At 40.4% G+C, this 24,094-nt stretch overlaps 1 protein-coding gene across 4 annotated transcripts in view; it reads right to left on the bottom strand.

The window, feature by feature from the left end:
* Nucleotides 1-20,578: 20,578 nt before the first annotated feature.
* Nucleotides 20,579-24,094, bottom strand: part of LOC148479327 (uncharacterized) — a 39,602-nt gene continuing 36,086 nt past the window's right edge. For all 4 annotated transcript variants that reach the window (XM_088454602.1, XM_088454604.1, XM_088454603.1 and 1 more), the window contains one exon: nucleotides 20,579-21,421. In XM_088454602.1, the coding sequence (XP_088310728.1) occupies nucleotides 20,658-21,421 (764 nt within the window). In that variant the 3' untranslated portion in view covers nucleotides 20,579-20,657. The remainder of the gene's footprint in view (nucleotides 21,422-24,094) is intronic.

Below are 24,094 nucleotides of genomic sequence, written 5' to 3'. Positions count from 1 at the left end.
TATTGTGTGATATACAGTATGTGTATATGTCTGTGTGTGTATACGTGTGTATGTGTGTGTGTAAATATTATTGTGTGATATACAGCCATGGCCAGAAGTTATGAGAATGATACCAGTATTGGTTTGCACAAAGTTTGCTGCTTCAGTGTTATTGGGGCCTGATTCAGACCCATTCGCTATATGCGTGCGCTCGCAAGCGGCCTGATGTTCTGCGCGTGCGCAAACTCACTGCGATCGCCTACCGCTCACTCGCCCTGCAAAGACAGCCCAGTGTAATCAATGACAGGAGAGGCTGTTTGTGGGTGGTAATGGGCAGTCCAGTAAAAACGGGCTGGCGATGTGAACGCAGGCGTGCCTGAGTGTTTCAACGCCGTTTCAGAGGCGTGCATAATTAACAGACAGTGTCATACTACACGTCACTTGGCTTTTTTTTACACTGAAATGATCGCGGTAGGGTAAGGCTACCACAAGCACTGCGTTCGCATCCGATGGTCCTCGATGTACCAATGTTTTAATACACTTCCTGGAGATTACGTGTGCCAGTGGGCGTCTCTACATACAGAGCGATCGCTCGCACAGCCAAAATGGGTGTGCTTATGCTTGGCGAGTGATCGCTTCCCATGACATCAATTTGGAAAATATGCTTTCGCTCAGTGCGAGTGTACGCATCTAGCGACCGGGTCTGAATCAGGCCCTTAGTCCTTTTTGTCAGATTTAATACTATGGTATACTGAGGTAACATTACAGCATTACATAAGTGTCAGATGTTACTATGGTAAACTGAGGTAACATTACAGCATTACATAAGTGTCAGATGTTACTATGGTATACTGAGGTAACATTACAGCATTACATAAGTGTCAGATGTTACTATGGTATACTGAGGTAACATTACAGCATTACTTAAGTGTCAGACGTTACTATGGTATACTAATGTAACATTACAGCATTACATAAGTGTCAGATGTTACTATGGTATACTGAGGTAACATTACAGCATGATATAGGTGTCAGATGTTACTATGGTATACTGAGGTAACATTACAGCATTACTTAAGTGTCAGACGTTACTATGGTATACTAATGTAACATTACAGCATTACATAAGTGTCAGATGTTACTATGGTATACTGAGGTAACATTACAGCATTACATAAGTGTCAGACGTTACTATGGTATACTGAGGTAACATTACAGCATTACATAAGTGTCAGATGTTACTATGGTATACTGAGGTAACATTACAGCATTACTTAAGTGTCAGACGTTACTATGGTATACTAATGTAACATTACAGCATTACATAAGTGTCAGATGTTACTATGGTATACTGAGGTAACATTGCAGCATTACATAAGTGTCAGATGTTACTATGGTATACTGAGATAGCATTACATAAGTGTCAGATGTTACTGTGGTATACTGAGGTAACATTACATAAATGTCAGATGTTACTATGATATACTGAAGTAAAATTACAGCATTACATAAGTGTCAGATGTTACTATGGTATACTGAGATAACATTACAGCATTACATAAGTGTCAGATGTTACAATGATATACTGAGGTAACATTACAGCATTACATAAGTGTCAGATGTTACTATGGTATACTGAGGTAACATTACAGTATTACATAAGTGGCAGATGTGACTATGGTATACTGAGGTCACATTACAGCATTACATAAGTGTCAGATATTACTATGGTATACTGAGGTAGCATTACATAAGTGTCAGATGTTACTATGGTATACTGAGGTAGCATTACATATGTGTCAGATGTTACTATGATATACTGAGGTAACATTACAGCATTACATAAGTGTCAGATGTTACTATGGTATACTGAGGTAACATTACAGTATTACATAAGTGTCAGATGTGACTATGGTATACTGAGGTAGCATTACAGCATTACATAAGTGTCAGATATTACTATGGTATACTGAGGTCACATTACAGCATTACATAAGTGTCAGATATTACTATGGTATACTGAGGTAGCATTAAATAAGTGTCAGATGTTACTATGGTATACTGAGGTAACATTACATAAGTGTCAGATGTTACTATGGTATACTGAGGTAACATTACAGCATTACATAAGTGTCATATGTGACTATGGTGTACTGAGGTAACATTATAGCATTACATAAGTGTCAGATGTGACTATGGTGTACTGAGGTAACATTACAGCATTACATAAGTGTCAGATGTTACTATGGTGTACTGAGGTAACATTACAGCATTACATAAGTGTCAGATGTGACTATGGTATACCTGAGGTAACATTACAGCATTACATAAGTGTCAGATGTTACTATGGTATACCGACGTAACATTACAGCATTACATAAGTGTCAGATGTTACTATGGTATACTGAGGTAACATTACAGCATTACATAAGTGTCAGATGTTACTATGGTATACTGAGGTAGCATTACATAAGTGTCAGATGTTACTATGGTATACTGAGGTAACATTACAGCATTACATAAGTGTCAGATGTTACTATGGTATACTGAGGTAACATTACAGCATTACATAAGTGTCAGATGTTACTATGGTATACTGAGGTAACATTACAGCATTACATAAGTGTCAGACGTTACTATGGTATACTGAGGTAACATTACAGCATTACATAAGTGTCAGACGTTACTATGGTATACTGAGGTAACATTACAGCATTACATAAGTGTCAGATGTTACTATGGTATACTGAGGTAACATTACAGCATTACATAAGTGTCAGATGTTACTATGGTATACTGAGGTAACATTACAGCATTACATAAGTGTCAGACGTTACTATGGTATACTGAGGTAGCATTACATATGTGTCAGATGTTACTATGGTATACTGAGGTAACATTACAGCATTACATAACTGTCAGATGTTACTATGGTATACTGAGGTAACATTACAGCATTACATAAGTGTCAGACGTTACTATGGTATACTGAGGTAGCATTACATATGTGTCAGATGTTACTGTGGTATAGTGAGGTAACATTACAGCATTACATAACTGTCAGATGTTACTATGGTATACTGAGGTAACATTACAGCATTACATAAGTGTCAGACGTTACTATGGTATACTGAGGTAGCATTACATATGTGTCAGATGTTACTATGGTATACTGAGGTAACATTACAGCATTACATAAGTGTCAGATGTTACTATGGTATACTGAGGTAACATTACAGCATTACATAATTGTCAGATGTTACTATGGTATACTGAGGTAACATTACAGCATTACATAAGTGTCAGACGTTACTATGGTATACTGTGGTAACATTACAGCATTACATAAGTGTCAGATGTTACTATGGTATACTGAGGTAACATTACAGCATTACATAAGTGTCAGACGTTACTATGGTATACTGAGGTAACATTACAGCATTACATAAGTGTCAGACGTTACTATGGTATACTGAGGTAACATTACAGCATTACATAAGTGTCAGATGTTACTATGGTATACTGAGGTAACATTACAGCATTACATAAGTGTCAGACGTTACTATGGTATACTGAGGTAGCATTACATATGTGTCAGATGTTACTATGGTATACTGAGGTAACATTACAGCATTACATAACTGTCAGATGTTACTGTGGTATACTGAGGTAACATTACAGCATTACATATGTGTCAGATGTTACTATGGTATACTGAGGTAACATTACAGCATTACATATGTGTCAGATATTACTATGGTATACTGAGGTAACATTACAGCATTACATAAGTGTCAGATGTTACTATGGTATACTGAGGTAACATTACAGCATTACATAAGTGTCAGATGTTACTATGGTATACTGAGGTAACATTACAGCATTACATAAGTGTCAGATGTTATTATGGTATACTGATGTAACATTACAGCATTACATAAGAGTCAGATGTTACTATGGTATACTGAGGTAACATTACAGCATTACATAAGCATATGCGATCTGGGTTTCCCACCACTCACCACTACCTTTGGTATATGACTGGCAGCAGCACAGATTGCAAACCTATGCTGTGTTATTTCATTACGATAACTATTGTCTCTATGAGTACTCTCATTGGGGTGCGCCTATTAGAGGTTCCTGCAATGTTTACACCAGGACCTTCTTTTTAACGCAGTCCAACAGCAGATACTCATTGTACTTATTCCCTACCCTGGGAGTACCTTTATAGTACGCTCACATGCCATTCAATGGTTATACAATGGCATGCAGCAGCTGCTATTTTGTAAACTCCACATAAAGGAGTAGCTTTACTTTTTCCTATAACCTTACTGTCTACAAGTACCTGGGTGGCATCACAGGCGACCTACGTGTGATCTGCCTCTCATTACAACCTGTGATTTACTTATATTCATTTTGATATTTGCAGGGTCAGCTATTATTTCATCTGACCCCCTTATCATTGTATTTCTCTGATTACTGTTCAGTGTTATTGTGCTGTGATATCTCACGTAACCTATATTGAATATTGTATGGTTATTATCACATTCTTTTCTAGAAGATTTCCTTGTATGCTTCTGTCGTAATGCTGATTAGCCATTGTGCTATGATGACATTATGAGGTCATTGAACTAGTAAATGTTTTATATAGGTCTCAATATTGTATGAGACAGAGAATTATAGACCTATTTGTAATATTTCACTTAGCTTCACACAATTGTGATAAGTATTGTATTATATGTTGTCTTATGTTCTATGTATGTTCGTGTTCTGCTTGTGATAATTTATAGCTGTTATTCCAACAGTAATGCCAATAAGTAACAGGCTCAGACTTGTTTTTGGTATTTTAAAATATATCTAATAAAAGTTATTTTTTATATATTATTCTTATTATAACCTTTACATTCGAGTGCCCCCAACAAGAGAGTTTTCTTCTTCTCCCCCTTATTACGTTTATCTATACTCTCATGGGGAGCACCTCCACACTTTACAATATTTTTGCTTGACACCTATACTAGGGTTTGATATTTATAATTGTGGATTTTCATTATTCTTTTGACTAATTATATCCAATATATTATATTCTGTGCTCAAACTATATCCCCCTATTCCCCCCTTCCCTGGTCATTTAAGCATTACATAAGTGTCAGATGTTACTATGGTATACTGAGGTAACATTACAGCATTACATAAGTGTCAGATGTTACTATGGTATACTGAGGTAACATTACAGCATTACATAAGTGTCAGAGGCTTTTATTGACAATTACATGAAGTTTATGTAGAGAGTGAATATTTGCAGTGTTGACCCTTCTTTTACAAGACCTCTGCAATTCGCCCTGGCAGCTGTCACTCACCTTCTGGCCACATACTGATGGCCACCCATTCTTACCTAATCAGTGCTTGGAGTGTGTTAGAATCTGGGTTTTTGTTTGTCCACCCTCCTCTTGAGGATTAACCACAAGTTCTCAATGGGATTAAGGTCTGGGGAGTTTCCTGGCCATGGACCCCCAATGTCGATGTTTTGTTCCCTGAGCCACTTAGTTATCACTTTTGCTTTATTGCAAGGTGCTCCATCATGCTGGAAAAGGCATTGTTCCTCACCAAACTGTTCTTGGATGGTTTGGAGAAGTTGCTCTTGGAGGATGTTTTGGTACCATTCTTTATTCATGGCTGTCGCGCTCATTCAGACCCGCTCGCTAAGATGCAAACGCTTGCTGCTGCCGATGGTATGCATTGTGCGCATACCTTAGCGAAAGTTCACAATGCGTTCGCTCGCCGCGCACAGACAGCCCAGTGGAGTGACAGGGGAAGCAGTTTGTTGGTGGTAACAGAGGATGGCCATTAAATGGGGGAGAGGAGGTGCAAACGCAGGCGTGCCTGAGCATCTCATCGGCGTTTTAGAGCTGTGCATAATTAAGAGGCAGTGTCATTGTACACGTCACCTGGCTTGTTTTTACACGGAAGTGCTCGCAGTGTTTGTGGCAGGGTATAGTCAACCTCAAGCGATGCGACAGCATCCGATGTACCGATGGTTGCAATCACTTCTGGATATGACGTGCACAAATGGGCATCTTAAAACAGGCTGGTGGGTGTCTGCATACACTATGTGATCGCGCAGTAAGAAATACTGGGCATGCTAATGCATTGCTGTGCGATAGCACTGCCAACACAATTTGCATACACATCGTAGCAGCTCTGAATCAGGCCCTGTGTTCTTAGGCAAAATTGTGAGTGAGCCCACACCCTTGGCTGAGAAGTAACCCCACACATGAATGGTCTCAGGATGCTTTACTGTTGGCATGACAAAGGACTGATGGTAGCGCTCACCTTTCCTTCTCCGGACAAGCGTTTTTCCAGATGCCCCAAACAATCTGAAAGGGGATTCATCAGAGAAAATAACTTTACCCCAGTCCTCAGCAGTCCAATCCCTGCACCTTTTGCAGAAAATCAGTCTGTCCTTGATGTTTTCCTAGAGAGAAGTGGCTTCTTTGCTGCCCTTCTTGACACCAGGCCATCCTCCAAAGGTCTTCATCCTGTGTCATACCAACAGTAAAGCATCCTGAGACCATTCATGTGTGGGGTTACTTCTCAGCCAAGGAAGTGGGATCACTCACAATTTTGCCTAAGAACACAGCCATGAATAAAGAATGGTATCAAAACATCCTCCAAGAGCAACTTCTCCCAACCATCCAAGAACAGTTTGGTGAGGAACAATGCCTTTTCCAGCATGATGGAGCACCTCGCCATAAGGCAAAAGTGATAACTAAGTGGCTGTGGGGAACAAAGCATTGAAATTTTGGGTCCATGGCCAGGAAACTCCCCAGACCTTAATCCCATTGAGAACTTGTGGTCAATCCTCAAGAGACGGGTGGACAAACAAAAACCCACAAATTCTGACAAACTCTTAAGCATTGATTAGGTAGGAATGGGAGGCCATCAGTCAGTATGTGGCCGAGAAGTTGATTGATAGCATGTCAGGGCGAATTGCAGAGGTCTTGAAAAAGAAGGGTCAACACTGCAAATATTGACTCTGCATAAACTTAATGTAATTGTGGGGTCATTATATGTCAGTTCAACCAGGGGTGTCCACCAGCCATCTCAGATTTTGATGAAAATTTTTTATTTAAGAGAGGATGTCCGGACAACTATTTCTGCCAAATATCTTGACTGTCTGACAATTAGTTTATTAAATATTGATTTTTCAATTTATAAAATTATTTACTAATCGTGGCTTCTTTATCCAGTTTATTTGAGAAATCAGGGGTGTTTATTAAGGAATCACCAATTTACGGCAAACACATGTTTTTCGAATATAATTAATGCTAGGTTCCATCGACATTTTTTTTGAGGTGCTTAAAAAAGGTATACATTACTACCACAAAAAAAATCAGTAGGGTACTCTGTTTAATAGTGGAGGAAAAAAATAATGAAGTTGATGTTCGATTGCTGTTGTACCGCATACATAATTAACACAAGAAACCATGATATTTAAAACCTTTAACATAACTTGAGTCCATAACTGAAGTTGAGTCAACAATCTAATTTTTCCCTTGTTGGGAACTTGTTATAACGGTCTGTAATTTTCCTTAAAGTGTATACTGCCTTCCAGTACCTCCTTGGATAGTAGGCACTTCTGTTACACAGAGGACGTGAATAAAAGGAACAAAACACTTATCATCTCTTGAAGGCCAGGACAGCACATTTGTTGATTGGTTTCGTTTCATGAAGTGTACCAGCACATCTTGTTCCTCCTCATTACATTAAATGATATACCCAATGTACCAGATGTTATCGTACACTGCTGCTATGTATGTTCCAGGTTGCAGATCCCTTTTGTCTACATTTTTTGTGACTGTGGTCATAGTGACACTAACTCTGGTTCCTGCTGTCTTCATCTCGTCTGATGACAATCGATATACGTGTAGCTCATCATTACTAACAGGCCGTACGTAATCTGTGATGAGAACGTGTTCCTGCCACACTCTTTGCTGTCTCTACAAGGCTATGCAGCTTGGCTTGCAGTCTTGTATTTTCATTTTGTGACACGTAAAAAAAACTTTATGCCATGTATATTTTCATTTTCCCAGCTATACAGGTCCAAAGGTGTCAAGATGTAATGGGTTTCCACTTCTTACTGTCTTGAATGTTGAAGTCTTCCTTATGGAACCATAAGTTCAAAAAGTTTTTGCAGTTCTTGTATTGTACACTAGCACCATCACTAAAGTAGTAAACATGCTCCAATTTTGGTAATCGTTTCGCTAAGTGTTTCATAAGGAACTGGTTTTTGAGTAGCTAGTAATACGGCAGTGTGTATTTAAAAGACTACCAAATGTGCACTTTGGATGGGCAGCTGCCATGATTGACTATCTCTCTGTGTCTACCTCTCTCTTTCTCTGGAAAGTTTCAGTCTTGGTTTCTCTAAAGAGGATACCTTTCCCATCAGTTTCTGTTAAGTTTCATTTTCTGTATGGGAGTTTTAGTTCACTTTTTTGGTATGGTCTTTAACCATGTGTAAATTATGTCTGCGTTACCTTGATTTATTTTTTTTCTCCACTTTGAAACAGAGTACCTTGCTGATTTTGTTTTGTGGTAGTAATGTATACCTTTTTTAAGCACCCCCAAAAAACGGGATCCCTAATGTCGATGGAACCTTAGTTATTTTTGAAAACGTGCGTTTTTACCGTAACGCAAAACATGAGGCAGATAAAGTAATTTGGTTTGGTTTTTGGTTTCGGGAGGAAAAGTTACCTTAGGCGTCCAAATTTTGTGGTGATTCCTTAATAAACACCCGTGATACTTCAAATAAACTGGATAAAGAAGCCATGATTAGTAAATTATTTAATAAATTGAAAAGTCTATATTTAATCAATTAATTGTTAGACAGTTTAGATTTTTGGCAGAAATAGTTGTTTTGACATCCTCTCTTAACTATCTTGAAATGGGTGTTCTGATGTGGAATGACCCTGTGAATAAAAGCCTGTGACACTTATGTAATGCTGTAATGTTACCTCAGTATACCATAGTAACATCTGACACTTATGTAATGCTGTAATGTTACCTCAGTATACCATAGTAACATCTGACACTTATGTAATGCTGTAATGTTACCTCAGTATACCATAGTAACATCTGACACATATGTAATGCTACCTCAGTATACCATAGTAACGTCTGACACTTATGTAATGCTGTAATGTTACCTCAGTATACCATAGTAACATCTGACACTTATGTAATGCTGTAATGTTACCTCAGTATACCATAGTAACGTCTGACACTTATGTAATGCTGTAATGTTACCTCAGTATACCATAGTAACGTCTGACACTTATGTAATGCTGTAATGTTACCTCAGTATACCATAGTAACATCTGACACTTATGTAATGCTGTAATGTTACATTAGTATACCATAGTAACATCTGACACTTATGTAATGCTGTAATGTTACCTCAGTATACCATAGTAACATCTGACACTTATGTAATGCTGTAATGTTACCTCAGTATACCATAGTAACATCTGACACTTATGTAATGCTGTAATGTTACCTCAATATACCATAGTAACATCTGACACTTATGTAATGCTGTAATGTTACATTAGTATACCATAGTAACATCTGACACTTATGTAATGCTGTAATGTTACCTCAGTATACCATAGTAACATCTGACACTTATGTAATGCTGTAATGTTACCTCAGTATACCATAGTAACATCTGACACTTATGTAATGCTGTAATGTTACCTCAATATACCATAGTAACATCTGACACTTATGTAATGCTGTAATGTTACCTCAGTATACCATAGTAACATCTGACACTTATGTAATGCTGTAATGTTACCTCAGTATACAATAGTAACATCTGACACTTATGTAATGCTGTAATGTTACCTCAGTACACCATAGTAACATATGACACTTATGTAATGCAGTAATGTTACCTCAGTATACCATAATAACATCTGACACTTATGTAATGCTGTAATGTTACCTCAGTATACCATAGTAACATATGACACTTATGTAATGCTGTAATGTTACCTCAGTATACCATAGTAACATCTGACACTTATGTAATGCTGTAATGTTACCTCAGTATACCATAGTAACATCTGACACTTATGTCATGCTGTAATGTTACCTCAGTATACCATAGTAACATATGACACTTATGTCATGCTGTAATGTTACCTCAGTATACCATAGTAACATCGGACACTTATGTAATACTGTAATGTTACCTCAGTATAACATAGTAACATCTGACAAATAGGTCTAACAACACTGAAGTAGCAAACTTTGTGATAACCAATACTTGTCATTCTCCAAACTTTTGGCCATGGCTGTATGTGTGTATTATTGTGAGTGTCTATACGTGTATTATTGTGAGTGTCTATATGTGTTAGTGTGTGTGTGTCTCTCTATACGTGTATTTGTGTGTATTTGTGTGTGTCTCTCTCTATACTTGTATTTGTGTGTGTGTCTATACGTGTATTATTGTGTGTGTCTATATGTGTTAGTGTGTGTCTAAGTGTATTATTGTGTGTGTGTCTATACGTGTATTGTGTGTGTGTCTCTATACGTGTATTAGTGTGTGTCTATATGTGTTTGTGTGTGTCTACGTGTATTAGTGTCTATATGTGTATTATTGTGTGTGTCTATACATGTATTAGTGTGTGTGTGTCAAATACGTGTATTAGTGTGTGTGTCTATACGTGTATTTTTGTGTCTATACATGTATTACTAGAGTGTCTATACGTGTATTTGTGTGTGTGTGTGTGTCTCTCTATACTTGTATTTGTGTGTGTGTCTATACGTGTATTGTGTGTCTATACGTGTAGTATTGTGTGTGTCTATACGTGTTAGTGTGTGTCTACATGTATTGTGTGTGTCTATGTGTATTGTGTGTGTCTATACGTGTATTGTGTGTCTCTATACGTGTATTAGTGTGTCTATATGTGTTCGTGTGTGTGTCTATATGTGTATTGTGTGTGTCTATACGTGTATTAGTGTGTGTCTATACGTGTATTTTTGTGTGTCTATACATGTATTACTAGAGTGTGTCTATACGTCTATTAGTGTGTGTGTGTCTATACGTGTATTAGTGTGTGTGTCTATATGTGTATTGTGTGTGTGTCTATACGTGTATTAGAGTGTGTGTGTGTGTCTATACATGTATTGTGTGTGTGTCTATACGTGTATTGTGTGTGTGTCTATACGTGTATTAGTGTGTGTGTGTCTATACGTGTATTAGTGTGTGTCTATACATGTATTGTGTGTGTGTGTGTCTATACGTGTATTATGTGTGTGTCTATACTTGTGTTATTGTGTGTGTGTCTGGGAGGGGGGATATTACCCATTTCTCCTAATGTGAGATACAGCAGTCAGGCGCGGTTAGTGCAGGTACAGTACCAGCTGCCTCCAGTCACCATGTTCTCTGATGCCAGCATGGATGGGGACCTGCTGCACATTCTGTAGCTTTCTCTGTACTGTAGGAAGAACTTGTGGTTTTGGTACCTTAGCGGCTCACCTGGTCCCTCAGGCTCCTGTAAACGCCTATTAATCAGACCTCTCCCTCTGGGCACATGAATTATGTCTTGAATGAAAGGTGTAATAGTCAGTAACCATATAGGACACCTGGGGGGTCAACTTGTACCAGTACCTGCTTTATAAAGTCATTGTTACTTTTGAACACTATGGGCCAAATATAGGGGGAGAGTTTAGCAGTAACCTCTCACATTGGTCGAGTGTTATTTCCAAAATGGGAAAACATCTGGATGAGATTTTAAATTGTGAGTTTTCTGAGTCTGAAAAACCTGCGAGTTATCTCTATTGCTCTGTTCTCAGACTATTATATTGGGCGAGTTATCTCTGTTCTCAGACTCTATTATATTGGGTGAGTTATCTCTATTGCTCTGTTCTCAGACTATTATATTGGGCGAGTTATCTCTGTTCTCAGACTCTATTATATTGGGTGAGTTATCTCTATTGCTCTGTTCTCAGACTCTATTACGTTGGGTGAGTTATCTCTGTTGCTTTGTTCTCAGACTCTATTGGGTGAGTTATCTCTGTTGCTCTGTTCTCAGACTATTACGTTGGGTGAGTTATCTCTGTTGCTCTTCTCAAACTGTTATATTGGGTGAGTTATATCTGTTCTCAGACTCTATTATATTGGATGAGTTATCTCTGTTGCTCTGTTCTCAGACTATTATGTTGGGTGAGTTATCTCTGTTGCTCTGTTCTCAGACTCTATTGGGTGAGTTATCTCTGTTGCTCTGTTCTCAGACTCTATTACGTTGGGTGAGTTATCTCTGTTGCTCTGTTCTCAGACTATTACGTTGGGTGAGTTATCTCTGTTGCTGTTCTCAGACTGTTATATTGGGTGAGTTATGTCTGTTCTCAGACTCTATTATATTGGATGAGTTATCTCTGTTGCTCTGTTCTCAGACTATTATATTGGGCAGCACAGACGGTGTAATGGTAGCATTACTGCCTCACAGCACTGAGGTCGTTGGTTCGATACCCACTACGGCCCTAACTGTGTGGAGTTTGTATATTCTCCCTGTGCTTGGGTGGGTTTCCTCCGGGTACTCCGGTTTCCTCCCACACTCCAAAAATATACTGGTAGGTTAATTGGCTCCTAACAAAATTACCCCTAGTGTGTATGTGTGTGTGCATGTGATAGGGAATATAGATTGTAAGCTCCACTGGGGCAGGGACTGATGTGAATGGCCAAATATTCTCTGTAAAAAGCGCTGCGGAATATGTGTGCGCTATATAAATAACTGGTAATAAATAAATAGGGCGAGTTATCTCTGTTGCTCTGTTCTCAGACTCTATTATGTTGGGTGAGTTATCTCTGTTGCTCTGTTCTCATACTCTATTACGTTGGGTGAGTTATCTATGTTGCTCTGTTCTCAGACTGTATTACGTTGGGTGAGTTATCTCTGTTGCTCTGTTCTCAGACTCTTATGTTGGGTGAGTTATCACTGTTGCTCTGTTCTCAGACTCTATTACGTTGGGTGAGTTATCTCTGTTGCTCTGTTCTCAGACTCTATTACGTTGAGTGAGTTATCTCTGTTGCTCTGTTCTCAGACTCTATTACGTTGGGTGAGTTATCTCTGTTGCTCTGTTCTCAGACTATTACGTTGGGTGACTTATCTCTGTTCTCAGACTCTATTACGTTGGGTGAGTTATCTATGTTGCTCTGTTCTCAGACTGTATTACGTTGGGTGAGTTATCTCTGTTGCTCTGTTCACAGACTATTACGTTGGGTGACTTATCTCTGTTCTCAGACTCTATTACGTTGGGTGAGTTATCTCTATTGCTTTGTTCTCAGACTATTATATTGGGTGAGTTATCTCTGTTACTTTGTTCTCAGACTCTATTATATTGGCTGAGTTATCTCTGTTGCTCTGTTCTGAGACTCTATTACATTGGGTGAGTTATCTCTGTTGCTCTGATCTCAGACTATTATATTGCGCGAGTTATCTCTGTTGCTCTGTTCTCAGACTCTTATTATGTTGGGTGAGTTATCTCTGTTGCTCTGTTCTCAGACTATTATGTTGGGTGAGTTATCTCTGTTGCTCTGTTCTCAGACTCTATTATGTTGGGTGAGTTATCTCTGTTGCTCTGTTCTCATACTCTATTACGTTGGGTGAGTTATCTCTGTTGCTCTGTTCTCAGACTCTATTACGTTGGGTGAGTTATCTCTGTTGCTCTGTTCTCAGACTATTATATTGGGCGAGTTATCTCTGTTGCTCTGTTCTCAGACTCTATTACGTTGGGTGAGTTATCTATGTTGCTCTGTTCTCAGACTGTATTACGTTGGGTGAGTTATCTCTGTTGCTCTGTTCACAGACTATTACGTTGGGTGAGTTATCTCTGTTCTCAGACTATTATATTGGGCGAGTTATCTCTGTTGCTCTGTTCTCAGACTATTACGTTGGGTGACTTATCTCTGTTCTCAGACTCTATTACGTTGGGTGAGTTATCTATGTTGCTCTGTTCTCAGACTGTATTACGTTGGGTGAGTTATCTCTGTTGCTCTGTTCTCGGACTCTATTATGTTGGGTGAGTTATCTCTGTTGCTCTGTTCTCAGACTCTATTACGTTGAGTGAGTTATCTCTGTTGCTCTGTTCTCAGACTCTATTACGTTGGGTGAGTTATCTCTGTTGCTCTGTTCTCAGACTATTACGTTGGGTGACTTATCTCTGTTCTCAGACTCTATTACGTTGGGTGAGTTATCTATGTTGCTCTGTTCTCAGACTGTATTACGTTGGGTGAGTTATCTCTGTTGCTCTGTTCACAGACTATTACGTTGGGTGACTTATCTCTGTTCTCAGACTCTATTACGTTGGGTGAGTTATCTCTATTGCTTTGTTCTCAGACTATTATATTGGGTGAGTTATCTCTGTTACTTTGTTCTCAGACTCTATTATATTGGCTGAGTTATCTCTGTTGCTCTGTTCTGAGACTCTATTACATTGGGTGAGTTATCTCTGTTGCTCTGATCTCAGACTATTATATTGCGCGAGTTATCTCTGTTGCTCTGTTCTCAGACTCTATTATGTTGGGTGAGTTATCTCTGTTGCTCTGTTCTCAGACTATTATGTTGGGTGAGTTATCTCTGTTGCTCTGTTCTCAGACTCTATTATGTTGGGTGAGTTATCTCTGTTGCTCTGTTCTCATACTCTATTACGTTGGGTGAGTTATCTCTGTTGCTCTGTTCTCAGACTATTATATTGGGCGAGTTATCTCTGTTGCTCTGTTCTCAGACTATTACATTGGGTGAGTTATCTCTGTTGCTCTGTTCACAGACTATTACGTTGGGTGAGATATCTCTGTTGCTCTGTTCTCAGACTATTATATTGGGCGAGTTATCTCTGTTGCTCTGTTCTCAGACTATTACGTTGGGTGACTTATCTCTGTTCTCAGACTCTATTACGTTGGGTGAGTTATCTCTGTTGCTTTGTTCTCAGACTATTATGTTGGGTGAGTTATCTCTGTTACTTTGTTCTCAGACTCTATTATATTGGCTGTTATCTCTGTTGCTCTGTTCTGAGACTCTATTACATTGGGTGAGTTATCTCTTGCTCTGTTCTCAGACTATTATATTGGGTGAGTTATCTCTGTTGCTCTGTTCTCAGACTATTATATTGGGCGAGTTATCTCTGTTACTTTGTTCTCAGACTCTATTACATTGGGTGAGTTATCTCTGTTGCTCTGTTCTCAGACTCTATTATGTTGGGTGAGTTATCTCTTTTGCTCTGTTCTCAGACTCTATTATGTTGGGTGAGTTATCACTGTTGCTCTGTTCTCAGACTCTATTACGTTGGGTGAGTTATCTCTGTTGCTCTGTTCTCAGACTATTATGTTGGGTGAGTTATCTCTGTTGCTCTGTTCTCAGACTCTATTATGTTGGGTGAGTTATCTCTGTTGCTCTGTTCTCATACTCTATTACGTTGGGTGAGTTATCTCTGTTGCTCTGTTCTCAGACTATTATATTGGGCGAGTTATCTCTGTTGCTCTGTTCTCAGACTATTATATTGGGCGAGTTATCTCTGTTGCTCTGTTCTCAGACTATTACATTGGGTGAGTTATCTCTGTTACTTTGTTCTCAGACTCTATTACATTGGGTGAGTTATCTCTGTTGCTCTGTTCTCAGACTCTATTATGTTGGGTGAGTTATCTCTGTTGCTCTGTTCTCAGACTATTACGTTGGGTGACTTATCTCTGTTCTCAGACTCTATTACGTTGGGTGAGTTATCTCTGTTGCTTTGTTCTCAGACTATTATATTGGGTGAGTTATCTCTATTGCTCTGTTCTCAGACTCTATTACGTTGGGTGAGTTATCTCTGTTGCTCTGTTCTCAGACTCTATTACGTTGGGTGAGTTATCTCTGTTGCTCTGTTCTCAGACTATTACGTTGGGTGACTTATCTCTGTTCTCAGACTCTATTACATTGGGTGAGTTATCTCTGTTGCTCTGTTCTCATACTCTATTACATTGGGTGAGTTATCTCTGTTACTTTGTTCTCAGACTCTATTACATTGGGTGAGTTATCTCTGTTGCTCTGTTCTCAGACTATTATATTGGGTGAGTTATCTCTGTTGCTCTGTTCTCAGACTCTATTACGTTGGGTGAGTTATATCTATTGCTCTGTTCTCAGACTATTATATTGGGCGAGTTATCTCTGTTGCTCTGTTCTCAGACTATTACGTTGGGTGAGTTATCTATGTTGCTCTGTTCTCAGAATCTATTATATTGTCTGAGTTATCTCTATTGCTCTGTTCTCAGACTATTATATTGGGCGAGTTATCTCTGTTGCTCTGTTCTCAGACTCTTATTACATTGGGTGAGTTATCTCTGTTGCTCTGTTCTCAGACTATTACGTTGGGTGAGTTATTTATGTTGCTCTGTTCTCAGACTCTATTATATTGGGTGAGTTATCTCTATTGCTCTGTTCTCAGACTATTATATTGGGTGAGTTATCTCTGTTGCTCTGTTCTCAGACTATTATATTGGGCGAGTTATCTCTGTTGCTCTGTTCTCAGACTCTTATTACGTTGGGTGAGTTATCTATGTTGCTCTGTTCCCAGAATCTATTATATTGGGTGCGTTATCTCTATTGCTCTGTTCTCAGACTATTATATTGGGTGAGTTATCTCTATTGCTCTGTTCTCAGACTCTATTATATTGGGTGAGTTATCTCTGTTGCTCTGTTCTCAGACTCTTATTACGTTGGGTTAGTTATCTCTGTTGCTCTGTTCTCAGACTCTATTACATTGGGTGAGTTATCTCTGTTGCTCTGTTCTCAGACTATTACGTTGGGTGAGTTATTTATGTTGCTCTGTTCTCAGACTATTATATTGGGTGAGTTATCTCTATTGCTCTGTTCTCAGACTCTATTATATTGGGTGAGTTATCTCTATTGCTCTGTTCTCAGACTATTATATTGGGTGAGTTATCTCTGTTGCTCTGTTCTCAGACTCTATTATATTGGGTGAGTTATCTCTATTGCTCTGTTCTCAGACTATTATATTGGGCGAGTTATCTCTGTTGCTCTGTTCTCAGACTCTTATTACGTTGGGTGAGTTATCTCTGTTGCTCTGTTCTCAGATTATTACGTTGGGTGAGTTATCTATGTTGCTCTGTTCTCAGAATCTATTATATTGGGTGAGTTATCTCTATTGCTCTGTTCTCAGACTATTATATTGGGTGAGTTATCTCTATTGCTCTGTTCTCAGACTCTATTATATTGGGTGAGTTATCTCTGTTGCTCTGTTCTCAGACTCTTATTACGTTGGGTTAGTTATCTCTGTTGCTCTGTTCTCAGACTATTACGTTGGGTGAGTTATCTATGTTGCTCTGTTCTCAGACTATTATATTGGGTGAGTTATCTCTATTGCTCTGTTCTCAGACTATTATATTGGGTGAGTTATCTCTATTGCTCTGTTCTCAGACTCTATTATATTGGGTGAGTTATCTCTGTTGCTCTGTTCTCAGACTCTTATTACGTTGGGTTAGTTATCTCTGTTGCTCTGTTCTCAGACTATTATATTGGGCGAGTTATCTCTGTTGCTCTGTTCTCAGACTCTTATTACGTTGGGTTTGTTATCTCTGTTGCTCTATTCTCAGACTCTTATTACGTTGGGTTAGTTATCTCTGTTGCTCTGTTCTCAGACTCTATTATATTGGGCGAGTTATCTCTGTTGCTCTGTTCTCAGACTCTTATTACGTTGGGTTTGTTATCTCTGTTCTCAGTCACTATTATTTTGGGTGAGTTATCTATGTTGCTCTGTTCTCAGACTCTATTACGTTGGGTGAGTTATCTCTGTTCTCAGACTCTTATTATGTTTGGGTTAGTTATCTCTGTTCTCAGACTCTTATTACGTTGGGTGAGTTATCTCTGTTGCTCTGTTCTCAGACTATTATTGGGCGAGTTATCTCTGTTGCTCTGTTCTCAGACTCTATTACATTGGGGTGAGTTATATCTATTGCTCTGTTCTCAGACTATTATATTGGGCGAGTTATCTCTGTTGCTCTGTTCTCAGACTATTACGTTGGGTGAGTTATCTCTGTTGCTCTGTTCTCAGACTATTACGTTGGGTGAGTTATCTCTGTTGCTCTGTTCTCAGACTCTATTATATTGGGTGAGTTATCTCTATTGCTCTGTTCTCAGACTCTATTATATTGGGCGAGTTATCTCTGTTGCTCTGTTCTCAGACTCTTATTATGTTGGGTGAGTTCTCTCTGTTCTCAGACTCTTATTACGTTTGGGTTAGTTATCTCTGTTATCAGACTCTATTACGTTGGGTGAGTTATCTCTGTTGCTCTGTTCTCAGACTATTATATTGGGCGATTTATCTCTGTTGCTCTGTTCTCAGACTATTACGTTGGGTGAGTTATCTATGTTGCTCTGTTCTCAGACTCTATTATATTGGGTGAGTTATCTATGTTGCTCTGTTCTCAGACTCTATTATATTGGGCGAGTTATCTCTGTTGCTCTGTTCTCAGACTCTTATTATGTTGGGTGAGTTCTCTCTGTTCTCAGACTCTTATTACGTTTGGGTTAGTTATCTCTGTTATCAGACTCTATTACGTTGGGTGAGTTATCTCTGTTGCTCTGTTCTCAGACTATTATATTGGGCGATTTATCTCTGTTGCTCTGTTCTCAGACTATTACGTTGGGTGAGTTATCTCTGTTGCTCTGTTCTCAGACTATTACGTTGGGTGAGTTATCTATGTTGCTCTGTTCTCAGACTCTATTATATTGGGTGAGTTATCTCTATTGCTCTGTTCTCAGACTCTTATTATGTTGGGTGAGTTATCTCTGTTCTCAGACTCTTATTACGTTTGTTTTAGTTATCTCTGTTCTCAGACTCTATTACGTTGGGTGAGTTATCTCTGTTGCTTTGTTCTCAGACTCTATTATGTTGGCTGAGTATAAAAAGTGTGAGAAAACTCTGACATGTTCTAAACTCTTACTCTATTATATTTGGCCCTATATATTATTACACATTATAAACACTTTGAGCTCATATAATACTTAATGAGGAAACATGAGGAGTTCTCGGGTTTATTTGAGGTAGTGACACTATAGGTAATGAAAAAACTCAGCTTTAAACGGCGCAGAATCATTGGAACTGAACCAAAAATCAGGATGTAAGATGAACGATGTTCCCTGCTCCGGCAGTAACGCGCTGCTACATACATGCTGCACTGCCGCTGAGGGGGAGATCTATGTAGCCGCAACGGAACAGTACTCAATTCCGGTGGTAATCCATCGCCACAACTTACGGTGCGCTGCAGATGTAATTATGATGAATAGACCCCTTGGTGAGAGAGACAAATCTCCCCCTAATGGCGGCTACAGCAAAAGACGGCAATATAACTGCGGTGAGAGAACAGCAAAGCAGTAAGACATTGGCTGATGGGCTCCTGGAAACGTAAGTGTATGCAGACAATCCGCCGTCTGGCTACTTGTTGTGTTTGGATATTTATTGTGAGCGACTGACCTGAATGTGTTGTAATTGTTCTTAGCATATGGTGGCCGTTTATCCATGAATATCCCCCTCCCCTGCTAATAGGTCCTTCACCAACGCCACAGGGCTTACAGGACGCTCTGATCCATCTCTAATGGTAGAGGTTCCCAAACTCCAACATCACAGTCCAGGTTTTAAGGATATCTATGATTGAGCACAGGTGACTTACTACTTAAGTGAATTTGACAACCATCTGGGCTCAAGCATGGATATCCTTAAACCTGGACTGTAATGGCAGCGTTTGGGAACCTCGGTCTTACAGGGATACTGGGTTTGGATGTGACGCACAATATGTGGTACCAGCATCACTCCCTTGCAGACTGGTCACAGAACGTACGTGTCACATACAGCGCTGTACATAATGTATGTATCACGCCACTCACTGACCAGTACTGTGACAGAAGACTGCGCACGTTACCCCGATATTGTAACGATACAGCATCTCATCATCGGGAACATGTACAGAACAAGGCAAGAAATGATCGCATTACATTCACATGACACCATTACAGCTACACCACATAAATTATGTTACTTTGAGGAAATCAATTTTCTTCACAGCTGCTAACAAAAATATCAACTAGCAAAGAAGCATAACTAGCGTAACATTTTACCAAAGGCCCCAAGAAGCCTTCCTGCAGAACTCTCCGTGTTTTCCTGCAGACCCCCCCCCGTGTTTTGCTGCAGAACGCCCCGTGTTTTGCTGCAGAACGCCCCGTGTTTTCCTGCAGACCCCCCCCGTTTTCCTGCAGACCCCCCCTGTTTTCCTGCAGAACGCCCCCTGTTTTCCTGCAGAACGCCCCCCTGTTTTCCTGCAGAACGCCCCCCTGTTTTCCTGCAGAACGCCCCCCTGTTTTCCTGCAGAACGCCCCCCTGTTTTCCTGCAGAACGCCCCCCTGTTTTCCTGCAGAACGCCCCCCTGTTTTCCTGCAGAACGCCCCCCTGTTTTCCTGCAGAACGCCCCCCTGTTTTCCTGCAGAACGCCCCCCTGTTTTCCTGCAGAACGCCCCCCTGTTTTCCTGCAGAACACCCCCCCGTTTTTCTGCAGAACGGCCCCCTGTTTTCCGGCAGAACGCCCCCTGTTTTCCTGCAGAACGCCCCCCTGTTTTCCTGACACCTCAATGTTTTTTTAGCAGCTTGTGCTGCAAAGAGGAGAATGACTTCCTGGCGTGGTGGTTGCTGGTGCAGACCTCCGAGGCGGTGGAGGAGGCGGATGCCGGTTCTGCCGAACCTGCTGGTGACGGGACTGTGAAGTCAGACATGGCTGACAGTAGCAGGTGGTTCGGAGTGGTTTGCATGGTAGGAGGTTTGGGTGACGGCACGGGAGATGAAGCCGCTGAGGCCATGGGACTTATGGCCGGGGCTTGTTGGAGGGTTTTCATGGCTTGTACCATCGCCCCATAAAACTGTTTGGTGTCACTGAGATAATTCTGAAACATGAGATTGAAGTGTGCCTGGTTCATGTGTATCTGGCGCACGTGGGCGTTCAGCTCCCGCACCTCTGAGGACAGCCCCTCCAGATGCTGCACTATATTGGCGTTGCCGTCCACCACGTTTTTCCGTAGCTTGTGCAGCTCCGTGTTGTGAGACTGTTTCAGGTGCCAGAGACCCCTGTTATAGTCGTCCTGCAGCGGAAGGTAATGCTGCTCGGCCCCCAGGGGCTCCTGCACATTTGCAAACTGGCCGATGTCGGGTTGGACGGGTATTTTGTGGAATTGGTGGGGTTCATCTGTAGGGGATCCTTCACCGTGGACAGGGTGGGCTGCAGGAGTAGAGGGGGCTTCTTCCTCGGACTCGCTCACAAGCTGGATGTCGAGTGGAGAGGTGGCTTCTTCGCAGTCGGAGACAGGCTCGTCCGCCGGGGGCTGGATGACCTGAGTGACTGAAGGAAAGTTCCTATCAGCTAAGTAATATTAGTAACCAGACAGCGGTCATTTCTATAAGGACAGAAATCAGAGAGGATGATGGGAGACTCTGGGAACAGCTGCTGTGATTGGCTGGGCCTCATGTACCTATTAGGGATGGACGCCATAAAATTATTTTTGTTTTAGGACATTAGTTAGTTTCTGGGATAGTGAATTTCTGCAAAGGCCACAATTCAGCAGAGATGACATTGTTTGTGTTCTCTTACCCATTGTGCTTTCTTATCTCCTCCCTGCACTAAGCCTTAGGGGTCTATGTACTAATAATCGCAGCACTGCCACGTTTATTATGTATCCATCTCGCTGGGAATATTTTCATTTTGAATGACAATGGGCCTGATTCAGACCCACTCGCGAGCGGCTGTCCGCTCGCAAGTGGGTCGATGTTATGGACTGAGCATGCGCACGATGGAGGGAGCTCCGTCGTGCGCATGCGTCAGACGCGACGAGCGAAGGAAAGTCCTTCGCTCGTTGTGTCCGATCAAAAGGGGCGTGCTGTCAATGTTGATTGACAGCACGCCCCCTTTGGTGGGCGTGCCGGGGGCGTGCCTTCCTGACGGGCGTTCCCACGGGAACGCCTCCCGTCAAAAGCCGGCCCACTGACATCACTAGTGATGTCAGTGGGAGTGATTTTGGCTCTGATAGAGCCAAAATCACTCCGGAGCTTGCGGTTGAAAACCTCAACCGCAGGCTCCGGCTCGCAATTTCGATGGTCGCGATGGTCACGACCATCGTGGCCATCACAATGCACGCTCGTATAGCCTGTGGGTGGTGACCCACAGCTATACGAGCGTCCAGGAGGACGCTCCATTTTCATGGAGCCCGGCCCTCATTCAGAGCGCGCGCTCTGCTCAGAGTGTACGGCTCGGAATGAGGGCCCATATCCCCACTATGTACCAAGGGAAACGCACAGGGACAGCGGTTGCGATAACCTTTATCCCTGCGAGTTATATCCCCGGCATTTAGTATAAGTCTTTTACAGAAGTGAGAGACTTCCTCGGGGGAAGCTGACACCGCATATGCGCACAGCGCCAGCTTCCGGGACTGCAGGGGAGAGATTGGAAGATTTCTGTATAACGCTATTAGTACATAGGAATGATACATAGCACAGTGCAGATTTCTGTATAAAGCTATTAGTACATAGGAATGATACATAGCACAGTGCAGATTTCTGTATAAAGCTATTAGTACATAGGAATGATACATAGCACAGTGCAGATATCTGTATAACGCTATTAGTACATAGGAATGATACACAGCACAGTGCAGATTTCTGTATAACGCTATTAGTACATAGGAATGATACATAGCACAGTGCAGATTTCTGTATAACGCTATTAGTACATAGGAATGATACATCGCACAGTGCAGATTTCTGTATAACGCTATTAGTACATAGGAATGATACATAGCACAGTGCAGATTTCTGTATAACGCTATTAGTACATAGGAATGATACACAGCACAGTGCAGATTTCTGTATAATGCTATTAGTACATAGGAATGATACACAGCACAGTGCAGATTTCTGTATAAAGCTATTAGTACATAGGAATGATACATAGCACAGTGCAGATATCTGTATAATGCTATTAGTACATAGGAATGATACACAGCACAGTGCAGATTTCTGTATAATGCTATTAGTACATAGGAATGATACACAGCACAGTGCAGATTTCTGTATAATGCTATTAGTACATAGGAATGATACATAGCACAGTGCAGATTTCTGTATAACGCTATTAGTACATAGGAATGATACATAGCACAGTGCAGATATCTGTATAACGCTATTAGTACATAGGAATGATACACAGCACAGTGCAGATTTCTGTATAATGCTATTAGTACATAGGAATGATACATAGCACAGTGCAGATTTCTGTATAATGCTATTAGTACATAGGAATGATACACAGCACAGTGCAGATATCTGTATAACGCTATTAGTACATAGGAATGATGCATAGCACAGTGCAGATTTCTGTATAATGCTATTAGTACATAGGAATGATACATAGCACAGTGCAGATTTCTGTATAACGCTATTAGTACATAGGAATGATACATAGCACAGTGCAGATTTCTGTATAATGCTATTAGTACATAGGAATGATACACAGCACAGTGCAGATATCTGTATAACGCTATTAGTACATAGGAATGATACATAGCACAGTGCAGATTTCTGTATAACGCTATTAGTACATAGGAATGATGCATAGCACAGTGCAGATTTCTGTATAATGCTATTAGTACATAGGAATGATACATAGCACAGTGCAGATTTCTGTATAACGCTATTAGTACATAGGAATGATACACAGTACAGTGCAGATTTCTGTATAACGCTATTAGTTCGTAGGAATGATACATAGCACAGTGCAGATTTCTGTATAACGCTATTAGTACATAGGAATGATACATAGCACAATGCAGATTTCTGTATAATGCTATTAGTACATGGGAATGATAAACAGCACAGTGCAGAATTCTGTATAATGCTATTAGTACATAGGAATGATAAATAACATTATACCGTTACTGCAGTCTCCACATAATTGTGTGTAAAAATCAGCTTCAGAAAAATGCCCCTTTGGAGAGAGATAAAGTACCAACCAATCAGCTCT

This window comes from Taudactylus pleione, unplaced genomic scaffold, assembly GCF_031769625.1.
Source record: "Taudactylus pleione unplaced genomic scaffold, aTauple2 ptg000620l, whole genome shotgun sequence".
In the NCBI taxonomy this organism is placed as follows: Eukaryota; Metazoa; Chordata; class Amphibia; order Anura; family Myobatrachidae; genus Taudactylus; species Taudactylus pleione.
The sequence above is the reverse complement of the archived record's forward strand: the minus strand, read 5'-3'. Positions and strand labels throughout refer to the sequence as shown.